The following is a 15,813-nucleotide window of genomic DNA, read 5'->3' as shown; positions in this document are numbered from 1 at the left end:
AGGGGTTGGCAACCTGCGGCTCCGGAGCCGCATGCGGCTCTTTTGAACCTTGACCGCGGCTCCGGGGCGGATGCTAGCGAGGGGAGGAGGCGCACTGTGACACCTGCTCTGGCGTTGCCGCTGCTGACAGGTCGCCGCTCCGCTCCACACTGCCCGCCCGGTGACAGGCAATAACGTTGCCGTTGCTTTGTCACATGTTTGGAAGAAGTAAAAACCTTCCTGGGCAGCAAAGAGCTCACCTTTGCTGAGCTGGAACAGCCAGAGTGGCTGGAAAAATTACATTTTATGGTAGACATGACAGCACATCTAAACACGCTAAATACAACCCTTCAGGGGAAAGGAGGCACAGCCCTGCACATGCTGGAGGAGGTTTTGGCATTCGAGCGCAAGTTGACAGTGTTTGTCAAAGATTTACAGAGAGGTACACTGTCTCACTTTCCCTCTTTGAGAGAGTTCAAACAAAGTCATGATACGATAAATTTGGAATATTTCAAGTCTGCAATCACCACAATGCAAAGTTCGTTTGGGAAACGATTCTGTGAGTTCAGAGAGGAAAAAACGACATTATCCTTCCCTGTCACTCCCCTGGCGATCGATCCATCCCTATTGAATATGACTGCATTTGCAGGTGTAAGTCAACCTGATCTTGAGATGGAACTGGCCGATATAGCCGACAAAGATATATGGGTGTCCAAGTTCAAATGCTTGACCGCTACTCTTGAGGATGTTGCCCGTCAGAAGGCCATTCTGGCTCAGAATCATAAATGGAGTGATATTGAAAACCTTCCCAAACAGGACAAACTTGTATTCGAAACATGGAATGCCATCCCCAACACTTATATAAACATGAAAAAGTATGCATTTGGAGTCCTGTCGATCTTCGGCTCCACATATGTATGTGAGCAGGTCTTCTCCAACATGAACTATATTAAAAACAAACATCGATCACGCCTCACAGATGACAGCTTGCAAGCCTGTGTGAAAATGAAGGTGACGTCTTACAGCCCTGATGTGCAGACACTGTGCACTGAGGTTCAGGAGCAAAAATCCCATTAACCAGGTAATTTAGCTATTAATTTGCAAAAATATATTTTACATTGTTAAGTGAAAAAGTCCTTTTTTTATTCAGATTGACAGCTGACTGCACGATCCTGTATATAGCAATAAGGTAAGAAACAACATATGCAGTGTTATATTTGTTTTAAATGTTGCAATGGTTTTGCGGCTCCCAGTTTATTTTTTCCTTCGGAAACGGGTCCAAGTGGCTCTTTATGTCTTAAAGGTTGCAGACCCCTGGTCTATAATAAGGTAGGGCACTGATAAGGGGTTGACAGGTATGGTAGTGTAGTGGTATAGTAGTAGCGGCATGAAGTTCACTTGTGATGTGATGTCGAGACCTCTGGTGGGGAGAAGAACTTCCATCTTCTCGACGATCAGGAGGATGTTGCCCAAGCGACGATTCAACCAATCTCTCCATTTCCAGCAGCCTCTGTTATTGAGAAAAATAGAAATTCAAACATCAGCATTCTTTGGGTCTTTCGGTAAAGCCACGTAAACATGTTCAAATTAACAAAAAGTAATAAAAATAAAAACTACGACGTACTCTTTGGTTCTTTCGGTAAAGTCACGTAGAAAATAAAATAATAATAGAAGACGTTTCGGTTGAGTCTCGTTGTGTCTCTCTCTGCATGTGTCTGCCTACGCTGTTCCCGTGTCTGTGTTTGATCATTAATTCATACCTGATGATGGTTGCTTGTTGCAGCCAAAACGTCGTATTCTATTATTATTTGATTTTATTTTCTACGTGACTTTACCGAAAGAACCAAAGAGTAATTCCTGCAGTCACGAAAGCTTCGAATCTAGTTTAAAACTACGACGTTTAGATCTCAACACAAGCGATCGTCATCAGGAGGAAAACAGGAGGGGAAAGCTTTCCCTATCTACGCGACTTTACAGAAAGACCCAAAGAATATGAATTCCTGCAGTCACGAAAGCTTTAAGTCAAGAGTTAAAACATCAGTGTTATTAATCTTGGTTCTTTCGGTATATTCTATCATAAAAAATAAATATAGTTAAACATTCTTTTTTACATGTTATGTTTCGGCTTGGGTCTAATTGTCCACGCTCAACTCACGTTGGCTGTAATTGGCCACGGTCCCTGACGTTGTGGCAAGCTTCGGGGGCCACTTCCTGGAGTCGTGGAGTTTTTCCATTACTAGTACGGTACATTTCATTAAAGAGTGTTAATTTTAAAGTTTTAAAAAATATTACTTCTTGTGTTTGGATGATCGTGTTTTTTGTATGGTTTGTTACATTCTTACCCGCCAGTATAAATACAGATTCTGACATTTACTTTACTTCAACTGTGAACAGCATTCAGACTCTGTCTACTCGACAGACCTGCTCTACACCTGAGGACGGCTGCTTGCGTTGTGGCCGAAACGTCGTGAGAATTGTTTTATTTTTATTATTTTATAATTTCCATTCTACGTGACTTTACCGAAACAACCAAGAAGATGAATCCCTGCAGTCACGAAAGCTTTAAATCGAAATGTGAACAGCAGTTAACACGCCCAGCAAAGTTTACCAGGGCGGCCGCTGCAATCCAAGCAGCCAGCAACTGCAACAACCCACGGGGGGGGTGGGGGAATCAACCCTCCAGGCGGTCAGAAAGCGTTTACTTTAGATTTGAGACCGTCAGGATTCAGGACTCGAGATCATTGTTCATCATCATTCCAGCCTGGAGGGTTCCCACCAATTCTGCCCTCCCCAAAGTTGCTTTAACTCACCAACACTTAAATTGCGATTTAAAGCTTCTTTCGTGACTGCAGGGATTCATCTTCTTGGTTCTTTCGGTAAAGTCACGTAGAAGGGAAATAATAAAATAATAATAAAAAATCATATATTTCGATTTAAAGCTTTCGTGACTGCAGGGATTCATCTTCTTGGTTCTTTCGGTAAAGTCACGTAGAAGGGAAGTAATACATTCTTTTGTCAAGGCGCCCTTTCCCCCCCCCTTCCAACCCAGCTTATATATGCTCCAAGCACGTGTGCTGTTTCATTCAGACGCTGTCGCCTCGACAGACCTGGTTTTCACCTGAGGACGGCTGCTTGCGTTGTGGCCGAAACGTCGTGAGAATTATTTTATTATGTTTTATTTGTATTATTTTATTACTTCCCTTCTACGTGACTTTACCGAAAGAACCAAGAAGATAAATCACCTACACTTCTCAATATTGATAATTGTTTTTTACCCTTCTACCTGGCAACAAAACTGACACCTTTTTTACGAGTCATGTTTGCATAGACCACAATACCTGCAGCCGTAATGCAAAAAAAACACAACTCTGATAATGTATGCACTGTCCTTGAAGTTGATTGGTCCACACCCGAGACAGCTTTCCTTAGAGCCTAGTCTCACATGGTGTTGGACCAGATGACGCCAAAAGGCGCACAACTCAAAGACAATGCACCATCAGAGTACGAGAGCTCGGGGTAAAGCATTTACACCAAACATGACTCCTTGTAAAAAAAGGTGTCAGTTTTGTTGCCAGATAGAAGGGTAAAAAAAACAATTATCATATTTTTTACTGGCAAATGAGGTACCAATGGTGCTCCTCAATCTTGTTTGGCAACTTATACAACCCCGTACAACACCCTGTCAACCCATACGGTCTACCCCGTATTCTTGTACAGGGAAACTTTAGTTTTCTGGTCCATACGGCGGCGTACAGCCGTTTCAATACGGGCAAACTAAAAGTTGTCTTGTTTTCGTTCCTCCCTTGTGATGAGGCTTTGTAGGTGGAACGTTGAGATTTATAAGGATACGAGGCGACCAATAATGTCTGAATTGGTCTGTAATAAAGTCACGTAGGTAGAAAATAAAAAATCACGTTTCGATCGCAACACAAGCGGTCGTCCTCAGGCAGAAAAAAATATCCAGCGTGACTTTACCGAAAGAACCAAAAAATATAAGTGTTTTAATAGTGTACAAGAATACATAAACGCATTTATTAAATCACCTCACGTACTGCCCCACGTGACCCCCCCATTCCCCGCCATTGCGACAACTCACGTGCAGTGGAGGTCCGCCAATGGAGCCGAAAAGAATCCGCAAACATCGGGCCAGGCTCGTCGCCTCGAGCCGCCAAACTCGGCGTCATCTGGAGCTGAAATGTTTAGAGTTCGATCGTCGATGTCCTCGCGATAAACGTCGCCAGAGTTGTTAAAGAAACGAGGAAGATTCGATGGAAGCCGCAGCAAGACCACCAGCGTGAAACTGCCCCGTTCAGTCGAATGGCGGTTGGAGGATCGATCCGGATAAGTCGTCCGCGCTCGATTCGACGCGTTAAGAGAGTGCGATGTGGAATCGAGCTACTGGATCGATTCCTTTGCGTCGCCGGATAGGTGACGAGCGGTGAGAAAATCGCGTGCAAATGCGAATCGATTCCACGTTCCGGGTCACAGCATACGAATCGATTCGCTAATTTGTTGATAATGCCAGAATCGAATGTGTATTGAGTAGGGCGGCTAATCAGGAGGCAAGTCGAGTCACTAAATAAATCGGAATCGAATTCAAACAAACTCGCACTAAAAATCAAACATGAATTTAAATGAAAAAATAATCTCACCACGTGGAATCACGCCCACGTTCTTGATCGCATAAAATCGATTCGCAATCCAATTTAACCATAACCATACAAACATTTGCGTTTAAAAAAAATAATAATCGCATAACCGAACCGAGGTTTACACGTTAATCGATTCTAACGTCAGGACTACGGTGGCCGAAGACGGTCGCGAGCGAGCGAAACGCGCGCGCGTAACTCGGGCGCGAACACAATTTATAAGTTAGCTCTTAGCAAATTAGAAGTTATCTAAGCAAATTATAATCTTTACTTAACTAATTCCACCCCCACCCTCTTAGGCAAGCCAACGCGGGAGCCCGTGTCGCCTTTGTAAATGCAAAATAACCATTTAACAATCAATAGTCATCAGCCGTGGGTTTAAATCTACTGCAGGATGAAACATAACATTTAAAACACCGTTAACTTTACGAAGGTTACATTAATAAACATTTAATTTTCGTCTGAGCATCGTAAAGGCCCCGCTGAGCTGCTGCTACGTGGATTTTTTTTTATTTTTTTCCCCAGACAAAGCGAAAGTCAACGAAGTGTTCGACTGATCATCACCATCATCATCATCACCATCGTGTGGACATTATTGATAACAGCGGCCAGATAAGCGATTAAATTAAACGCGTGCTGATATCGATTCTAGGGGGGTGGGGTGTGAGGTGAGGTGAGGTGAAGAAAAAACACGCAAACTAAAGACCCGGAAAGACACACAAAACAATCCACGTGGCTGAGGGCGATAAAGCGAGAACTCCCAACACGTGGCAAGCCGCCCCCCAGGCACCTTCAAAGGGGTCTGGGATCGAACCCACAGCGATCACCTCCCAGGTAGAGTTCACGTTTACGCCAGTGCACCCCCACAAAAAACACAACTCTGATAATAATGTGCACTGTCCTTCAGAGTTGTGTTTTTTGTTTGCATTACGACCGCAGGTATTGTGATCTAATGCAAACACGACTCCTTGTAAAAAGGTGTCAGTTTTGTTGCCAGATAGAAGGGTAAACAAACAATTATCATTTTTTTTACTGGCAAATGAGGTTCCAATGGTATACTTAGAGCTGTCAACCCCTTGACAGTGCCCCCTACCTTTCTACAGACCAATTCAGATCATATTGGTCACCCCGTGTTCCTTATACATCTCAACGTTCATCCTACAAAGTCCCATCACAAGGGAGAAACAAACAAATAGACACTCATCACTAGTACACTCATCACTACACTCACCACTAGTACACTCACCACTAGTACACTCATCACTAGTACACTCACCACTACACTCACCACTAGTACACTCACCACTACACTCACCACTACACTCACCACTAGTACATTCACCACTACACTCATCACTAGTACACTCACCACTAGTACACTCACCACTACACTCACCACTAGTACACTCACCACCACTACACTCACCACTAGTACACTCACCACTAGCACACTCACCACTACACTCACCGCTACACTCACCACTAGTACACTCACCACCACTACACTCACCACTAGTACACTCACCACTAGTACACTCACTACAACACTCACCACTACACTCACCACTACACTCATCACTACACTCACCACTAGTACACTCATCACCACTACACTCACCACTACTACACTCATCACTACACTCACCACTACACTCACCACTAGTACACTCACCACTAGTACACTCACCACCACTACACTCACCACTAGTACACTCACCACTAGTACACTCACCACTACTACACTCACCACTACACTCATCACTACACTCATCACTACACTCACCAATAGTACACTCATCACCACTACACTCACCACTACTACACTCATCACTACACTCACCACTAGTACACTCACCACTAGTACACTCACCACTAGTACACTCACCACCACTACACTCACCACTAGTACACTCACCACTACTACACTCACCACTACACTCACCACTACACTCACCACTAGTACACTCACCACTACACTCACCACTAGTACACTCACCACTAGTACACTCACCACCACTACACTCACCACTAGTACACTCACCACTAGTACACTCACCACTAGTACACTCACCACTACTACACTCACCACTACACTCACCACTAGTACACTCACCACTAGTACACTCACCACCACTACACTCACCACTAGTACACTCACCACCACTACACTCACCACTACTACACTCACCACTACACTCACCACTAGTACACTCACCACTACACTCACCACTACACTCACCACTAGTACACTCACCACTACACTCACCACTAGTACACTCACCACTAGTACACTCACCACTACACTCACCACTACACTGACCACTAGTACCCTCACCACTACACTCACCACTACACTCACCACTAGTACACTCACCACTAGTACACTCACCACTAGTACACTCACCACTACACTCACCACTACACTCACCACTACACTCACCACTAGTACACTCACCACTAGTACACTCACCACTACACTCACCACTACACTCACCACAACACTCACCACTAGTACACTCACCACTAGTACACTCACCACTACACTCACCACTACACTCACCACTAGTACACTCACCACTACACTCACCACTACACTCACCACTACACTCACCACTAGTACACTCACCACTAGTACACTCACCACTACCTGCAGTCAAATGCAAACAAAAAACAATACTCTGATAATTTATGCATTGTCTTTGAAACTGATTGGGCCACACCAGTATTGTGGTTAATGTAAGCATGATTCCTTGCAAAAAGGTGTCAGTTTTGTTGCCAGAAAAAAGGGGAAAAACCCCTATTAGTATATTTTGCTGCTGGCCAAAAGAAGTCTCATGATGTACGCGGTGTGTTTGTGTGCCCCGCAGCTTGGCAGCAATTACATCATGCAGCCACACGGCGAGCGGACTGACCGAATCCACTCCGACCCACCGTCGCCACCGTCACCGCCCTCATCAGCATCTCCGACGACCGCGCTTGGCTCCGTGCGGAGCGAACGAATTTCGACCTGCGAACACGCAACAACTTCGACGGCAACGCTCGCCAACACCGCGTCATCCTCATCCGACGACGACGGCTACGAATTCATCCCGGCCGATCCAGACGTCCGGCCCGACCCGGCCGAAAGCGACGAGCTCTTGCACCGTTGGCGCGAGTCGGTTCCCGCCCTGGAACGTCCGCTGGCGGAGAGCGAGCGACGTTCGTGGAGCCGGGTGGCCCGGCGCGGCGCGGCCGTGTTGGCCTTGGGCCTGTTGGCGATGTGCGTCCTGCATGCGTGGTCCGTGTGGCCGCTGTTCTTCCCGCTCGCGGTGGGCGCGTTTGCGTTGCAGACCTACTACCACTTCTGCCGCTGGGATAAGGCGGAGGAGGCGGTGAAAGTCGCCGTCGTTCACGACTCGCCGCAAAGGCGGGAGGTCTAGGGCCCTGCGTTGGGTGGAGGATACGTTGGATGTTCTTGGTTCTTTCGGTGAAGTCACGTAGAGTGGAAATAATGAAGTAATGAAAATAAAACACGATGAAATAATTCTCACGACGTTTCGGGCACAACGCAAGCAGCCGTCCTCAGGTGAAGACCAGGTCTGTCGATAAGATCTGCGTCGATAAGACAGAATCTGAGTCCTTCAGACGCTGTCTTATCGACAGACCTGTTCTCCACCTGAGGACGGCTGCTTGCGTTGTGGCCGAAACGTCGTGAGAATTGTATTTTATTATTTTATTATTTCCATTCTACGTGACTTTACCGAAAGAACCAATAAGATGAATCCCTGCAGTCACGAAAGCTTTAAAATTATTTTATTGTGTTTTATTTTTATTATTTTATTATTTCCCTTCTACGCGATGACTTTTCCTGAAAGAACCAAGAAGATGAATCCCTGCAGTCACGAAAGCTTTAAAATTATTTTATTGTGTTTTATTTTTATTATTTTATTATTTCCCTTCTACGTGACTTTTCCGAAAGAACCAAGAAGATGAATCCCTGCAGTCACGAAAGCTTTAAATCGATACGTTGGATGTTTGTTGTATACGGTGCCATAGACTCGCGCGGAGACCCATGGTTTGTTGTGCTTTCCCCGCAACCTCTGGTTAGCACGGTTAGCTACGCACGGTGAAAAAGAAATTCGGCGTACTTACGTAATGGGGGATAGTCATGGTGAATGACGGTGGTCACCGCAACGCTCGCTTTCTGGATGCGCTCCTGCGGCCGTCTGGAACGTTGCTTTTCGGACGACGACATCAGGAAACCGCTGGGACGATGCACTTTTAAATCTCAGCTGAAAACTCATTTCTTTAGAACTGCGTTGTATCATATTTGTTACTGGAAAATGAGGTTCCAATGGTGTAAATGCTTATCCCCGAGCTCTCGTACTCTGATGGTGCATTGTTTTTGAGTTGTGCGCCTTTTGGCGTCATCTGGTCCAACACCATGTGAGACTGGGCTCTAAGAAAAGCTGTCTCGGGTGTGGACCAATCAACTTCAAGGACAGTGCATACATTATCAGAGTTGTGTTTTTTGTTTGCATTATGGCTGCAGGTATTGTGGTCTATGCAAACATGACTCCTTGTAAAAAAGGTGTCAGTTTTGTCGCCAGATAGAAGGGTAAAAAAACAATTATCAACTGCGTTGTTGTGTTTGGTTTGTTGTACTTCCCTCTGCACCTCTGACTAGCGCGGTTGGCTAGCAACGGTGCGAAGGAAGTTCAACGTACATGCATACAAACCACTATACACTACACTATACACTACACTAATATACACTACACTATACAATACACTACACTATACACTACACTATACACTACACTACTATACACTACACTATACACTACACTATACACTACACTACTATACACTACACTATACACTACACTATACACTACACTACTATACACTACACTATACACGACTGTGTACTACACCTCCTACATTACACCGTTCTTAGGAAGCCACTGGAGCAATGCACTTCTAAATCGTCTTGATTGGAAACTCGTTTCTTTAGAAGTTATTTTTGTTTGGTTTATAGTGTTGTGGGTTAGATCGCGTAAATGTATAAATGTGTCATTAAACCCGCCACCACCCGACACAGCCAACTAGTGAGGGTTGTCACGTAAACAGAACGTGGCCAATTCGTTACTAGTACATCACTAGTGTGTAGTGTAGTGTATAGTAGTGTATAGTGTAGTGTATAGTGTAGTGTATCGTAGTGTAGTGTATAGTAGTGTATAGTGTAGTGTATAGTGTAGTGTATCGTAGTGTAGTGCCTAGTGTAGTGCCTAGTGTAGTGTATAGTGTAGTGTGTAGTGTAGTGTAGTGTATAGTGTAGTGTATAGTGTAGTGTATAGTAGTGTATAGTGTAGTGTATAGTGTAGTGTATTGTAGTGTATCGTAGTGTAGTGCCTAGTGTAGTGTATAGTGTAGTGTATAGTAGTGTGTAGTGTATAGTAGTGTATAGTAGTGTATAGTGTAGTGTATAGTAGTGTATAGTGTAGTGTATAGTGTAGTGTATAGTGTAGTGTATCGTAGTGTAGTGCCTAGTGTAGTGCCTAGTGTAGTGTATAGTGTAGTGTATAGTAGTTACGATTGCAACACACAGCAAGAACATTTTTCTAATTTTTCTAATTTTCTTGCTGTGGTTTTCACACCTGATGCTGATTGCTTGTGTTGCAATCGAAACGTCGTGATAATTGTATTGTTTAATTATTTTATTATTTCCCTTCTACGTGACTTTACCGAAAGAACCAAGAAAATGTATTATTTGTTGATTTGCTTCCAAGCAGCACTAAGTTTTTTTACTATCCGAATGGTTAAAATTATTAAAATTTATCTCAATTTTGATAGATTTTCTAATTAGCCTTGGCCAATAGTAATTAGTTTTGCACATAACTTCAACATTATCAAAATCAATTGAGTGTCCTTGTGTTGATCATTCATACTGTTTGCCCAACAAAGCATTTGCCACAAGTGCAATTAATCCGGTACACAGCTTCTGTTCGTAGCTTGGGTAATAATATTTTGTACCAGATATGAATTTATGTATTTTATTTACCGTAGCCAAATCTGACTCGGATGTTTTGTTTTTCCACACAGCTGACTGGTTAATCAGTTGCTCCCGCAATGTACGGTATTTTTAAATCCTTTACATTAAGTTCACTTGCTTGCTTGCTTGCGCGCTTACGACCGTGCAAATCTTTCGGTCGTTTTTTAACCCACTTCCCGTGATCCAATCGAGCTGACATTTTCCACACAGACTCGTTGTGCGTGACAATCTATTTTCGTGAAATTCTTTTTCCAAAATTTTACACTTTTTAGGACAAAAATATTATATTTAATTACCAATTGCTTAATGGTGCAATGCAATCATCTGACCCAAAGGTGGCAGCCATCTCAAGCCAGAGGACGAGAGGACTCTAGCCGCCACGCATATAAAGGATTTAGAGTGAAAAACTTTGTTTTTACGGGTTATACTTGTTTATAGTTTTAATTGCTTTTTTCAGTTTCAACGCTCGTGTTATTTGATTTGGTTTTGGCATTCAGTGCCCTGTTGATTTGTGCATCATTGTAACCGGGTTTAATGACACGTTTATATATTTACGCGATCTAACCTAAATAAACCTGTATTATCGATGATATTGGTCTCGAAAGCCTACCACGTGTTAAACTGTGTTGGGTTTAAATTTCGATTTAAAGCTTTCGTGACTGCAGGGATTCATCTTCTTGGTTTTTTCGGTAAAGTCACGTAGAATGGAAACAATAAAAATAATAAAAATAAAACACAATAAAATAATTCTCACGACGTTTCGGCCACAACGCAAGCAGCCGTCCTCAGATGAAGAACAGGTCTGTCGGGGGGTCTTCACCTGATGACGGCTGCTTGCGTTGTGGCCGAAACCTCGTGAGAATTATTTTATTATGTTTTATTTTATTCTTTTTATTGTTTCCATTCTACGTGACTTTACCGAAAGAACCAAGAAGATGAATCCCTGCAGTCACGAAAGCTTTAAATCGAAATATATGATTTTTATTTTTATTATTTCATTATTTCCCTTCTACGTGACTTTACCGAAAGAACCAAGAAGATGAATCCCTGCAGTCACGAAAGCTTTAAATCGAAATATATGATTTTTATTTTTATTATTTTATTATTTCCCTTCTACGTGACTTTACCGAAAGAACCAAGAAGATGAATCCCTGCAGTCACGAAAGCTTTAAATCGAAATATATGATTTTTATTTTTATTATTTTATTATTTCCCTTCTACGTGACTTTACCGAAAGAACCAAGAAGATGTGTTTGGTTTCTTGGTTCTTACCCCTCCACACCCACGATTATCGCGGTTGGCTACGTACGGCGCGAAAGAAGTCCAGTCGCATTGCTCGGTCGCAATGTGATTGCGTCTGCACACGTGACTGCATCGGTGGTGTCCACGGCATTGAGTGTAGAGTGATTTGAGTAAAAACCCGGACACAAAGTCAACTCGCTATTGGCAAATAAAATCCCAGTGCTGAAAAGTTTACTCAATTGGGGTTCACATCCAGTACTAACATCGCTCTCACTGCTACAGGGAATGTATTATACTGGTAGGAACCTCCTGGTTACACCAGCCCACAGTGGATTATTGTGTCCGTCCGTCTGTCGTGCAGGGAGGGGCTGGGTGTGGAGGGAGGGGCTGGGTGGGGATGGTGGGGAGGGGCTGGGTGGGGTGGGAAGGGTGGGGCTGGGTGTGGAGGGGCTGGGTGGCGAGGGGCTGGTCACCCCGTGGTGCCCTTATAAAACTCAACGTTTAACCTACTCACGCCGGCTTGTGCCCGCCCTCACAGTCGGGCATATTTGCGGAATACACCACGCCGCCGTTGACCCTGGCCATTGACCGAGCAACCCAACGTTCCTACCAGCTCCCTCCGCAGGAGGAATGTGTTTTATTTTAAAGTCACGTAGGTAAAAAATGAAATGTGATTTATTTTATTTTATATCTACGTGACTTTACCCAAAAAAACAAAGAGTGAACACCATATTCGGTAAAGTCACGTAGAAGGGAAATAACAAAAATATTAAACAATCAAATTCTCACGACGTTTCGACCGCAACACAAGCAATCATCATCAGGTGTGAAGAAACAGCAAGAAAATTTGAAAAAAGTGGCGTTTTTTTCAAATGCTCTTGCTGTGGATTTCACACCTGATGATGATTGCTTGTGTTGCAGTCGAAACGTCGTGAGAATTGTATTGTTTTATATTTTTATTATTGCATTATTTCCCTTCTACGTGACTTTACCGAAAGAACCGAAGAAGATGAATCCCTGCAGTCACGAAAGCTTTAAATCGAAATTTATTAATTCGTGTCAACATCTCAGGCGCAGCGGTTAATCTGGAAAACCGGATAAACCGCATGCAGATGATCGAGAGTTAACTATTTGGAAGAAAAAATAATTATGTTTACAATAAAGAAGGGCCATTGTTCGAAAACGTCACTAATTACAATTTTTTTACCACTTTTAAGGCCAACAACAACCGCCATTCGCCACTAAGTGGCGGTGACGTCACCACGACGCTTGTGCCAGGCCATGTGCACCTTGAGGCCACGTGAAGTGTCGAACGCCCGCTGGCAGGAGGTCACGGGGCAGACCCAGCAGGTGCCACGGGTCGACTGACCGAGATGACCGAGATGACTGGCTGATGCACCACCTGTGCCCCCTACTGTACCAACTTGCTGTGCTTTAGCCACCCGGCGCTCCGCTCGTTGATGACACACTGACACACAGACACACACACAGAGACACAGACACACAGACACAGCCGCTCACACACAGACACAGACACACACACACAGAGACACACAGACAGCCGCACACACAGAGACACATGCACAGACACAGAGACACACAAACACACACACAGAGAGACACACACAGAGACACACAGACACAAACACACAGACACAGAGACACACACAGAGACACACATACACACACAGAGACACACAGGCACAGACACACACAAACACACACATAGAGACACACAGGCACAGACACAGAGACACAGACACACACAGAGACACACAGGCACAGACACAGAGACACAGACACACACAGAGACACACACACACAGAGACACACACACAGAGACACACACAGACACACACAGACACACACAGAGACACAGCCACACAGACACAGAGACACACAGACACACAGACACACAGACACACACACAGACACACACAGAGACACACACAGACATACAGACACACACACACAGACACACACACAGACACAAACACACAGACACACACAGACACAGAGACACACACACACAGAGACACACATACACACACATAGAGACACACAGGCACACACACACACACAGACACACAGACACACACACACAGACACACAGACACAGAGACACACACACAGACACACACACAGACACACACACAGAGACACACACACACAGACACACACACAGACACGGTGTTGTTATTGACACAGAACGTGTGGAGCTGTCGTTTGTGTACCGCTTGCCGATGTGACAGCAGCTGCAGACGCAGAGCGCGTTTGTTATTCGGATTGAACAGCAGAGGGTGGTCTAATTCCAGCCATGTGGCTTCTTCAGCGGTCTGGGCATGCGGGGAGGCATTTGACGTTGCATAATTCAGGACATCTTTCCCCGGCTCAGAAAATCATTGGAGGAGGAGGGGGTGGAGATGGGCTACATTCCAGAAGCGTTGAGAACCACCGTTTGATTTATCCACCGGGAGAGATTTGCGGTGTCATTTCGTCTCGATGTTAACTTCCTCGCCTGGTAGGCGTGAGGTCGTGGGTTCGATGCCGACCCTGACGACGTCTGGATTTTTAAGGGTTTTCTCAACGCCAGCCTCTGTCATTGAGAAAAAATATGAATTAAAATATCAGTGTCATTTTCTTGGTTCTTTCGGTAAAGTCACGTAGAATGGAAATAATAAAATAATAAAATTAAACATAATAAAATAATTCTCACGACGTTTCGGCCACAACGCAGGACGGCTGCTTGCGTTGTGGCCGAAACGTCGTGAGAATTAATTTATTATGTTTTATTTTATTATTTCCATTCTACGTGACTTTACCGAATGAACCAAGAAGATGAATCCCTGCAGTCACGAAAGCTTTAAATCGAAAAATCAGTGTCATTGTTTGAGGAATTAATTACGATCACAGCTTGCCATGTGTAAAACAAAAAAAATCGATTAGTGAATATAAAGACTCATTTTCAGGAGGGTGTCCTGCCTGTCACGTTGATGAGATGTTGACTACCTCGCCTGGTATACAGGATTTCGAAGATCCCAACCCCGACGATGCCTCTAAATCCTCTTGGTTCTTTCGGTAAAGTCACGTAGAAGGAAAATAATAAAATAATAAAAATAATAAAATAATAATTTTCACGACGTTTCGGCCACAACGCAAGCAGCCGTCTTCAGGTGGAGAGCAGGTCTGTCAAGTAGACAGAGTCTGAATGGCACGCTCCAGGCTTGGAGCGACTATTTATGCTGGGATGGAGGGGCGAAGAGCGTCTTGACAAAATAATTTGCATATCAAGAGGAATTTAGCATATTTGTGGGAAATGCAGAAATGCAATTAGTACTACTTGTGAAATGCGTAGGGGGTCTGGCGAGGGGTTTAAAGTCACTATGGCCATGCATTATGCAGGATTAGCAGCATCAAAGGGAGGAAGTGAGGTCAGAATTAATTGCGTGTCTCTCTCTCACCGCCGTCGCTCGGATTCTTCTCCGGGTCCTTCCGATTTCTCCACTCCACAATTCATAATCAATGTCACGTGATTTCTCCACTCCACAATTTATAATCAATGTCACGTGATTTCTCCACTCCACAATTCATAATCAATGTCACGTGATTTCTCCACTCCACAATTCATAATCAATGTCACGTGATTTCTCCACTCCACAATTCATAATCAATGTCACGTGATTTCTCCACTCCACAATTCATAATCAATGTCACGTGATTTCTCCACTCCACAATTCATAATAAATGTCACGTGATTTCTCCACTCCACAATTTATAATCAATGTCACGTGATTTCTCCACTCCACAATTCATAATCAATGTCACGTGATTTCTCCACTCCACAATTTATAATCAATGTCACGTGATTTCTCCACTCCACGATTTATAATCAATGTCACGTGATTTCTC

The 15,813-nt window shown here is 44.1% G+C and overlaps 1 protein-coding gene across 1 annotated transcript; it reads left to right on the top strand.

The window, feature by feature from the left end:
* The first annotated feature begins 5,111 nt into the window (after window positions 1-5,111).
* On the top strand, window positions 5,112-8,252 carry LOC144950552 (uncharacterized). The gene is made up of 2 exons (XM_078880688.1): window positions 5,112-5,462; window positions 7,496-8,252. Exon 2 carries the CDS (start codon window positions 7,514-7,516, stop codon window positions 8,045-8,047), a length of 534 nt encoding a protein of 177 aa, XP_078736814.1. The 5' UTR covers window positions 5,112-5,462; window positions 7,496-7,513; the 3' UTR covers window positions 8,048-8,252.
* The last annotated feature ends 7,561 nt before the right edge of the window (window positions 8,253-15,813 follow it).

The sequence above is a fragment of the Lampetra fluviatilis genome, chromosome 58 (assembly GCF_964198595.1).
Source record: "Lampetra fluviatilis chromosome 58, kcLamFluv1.1, whole genome shotgun sequence".
NCBI lineage: Eukaryota > Metazoa > Chordata > Hyperoartia > Petromyzontiformes > Petromyzontidae > Lampetra > Lampetra fluviatilis.
This window is presented reverse-complemented; position numbering and strand designations above follow the sequence as displayed.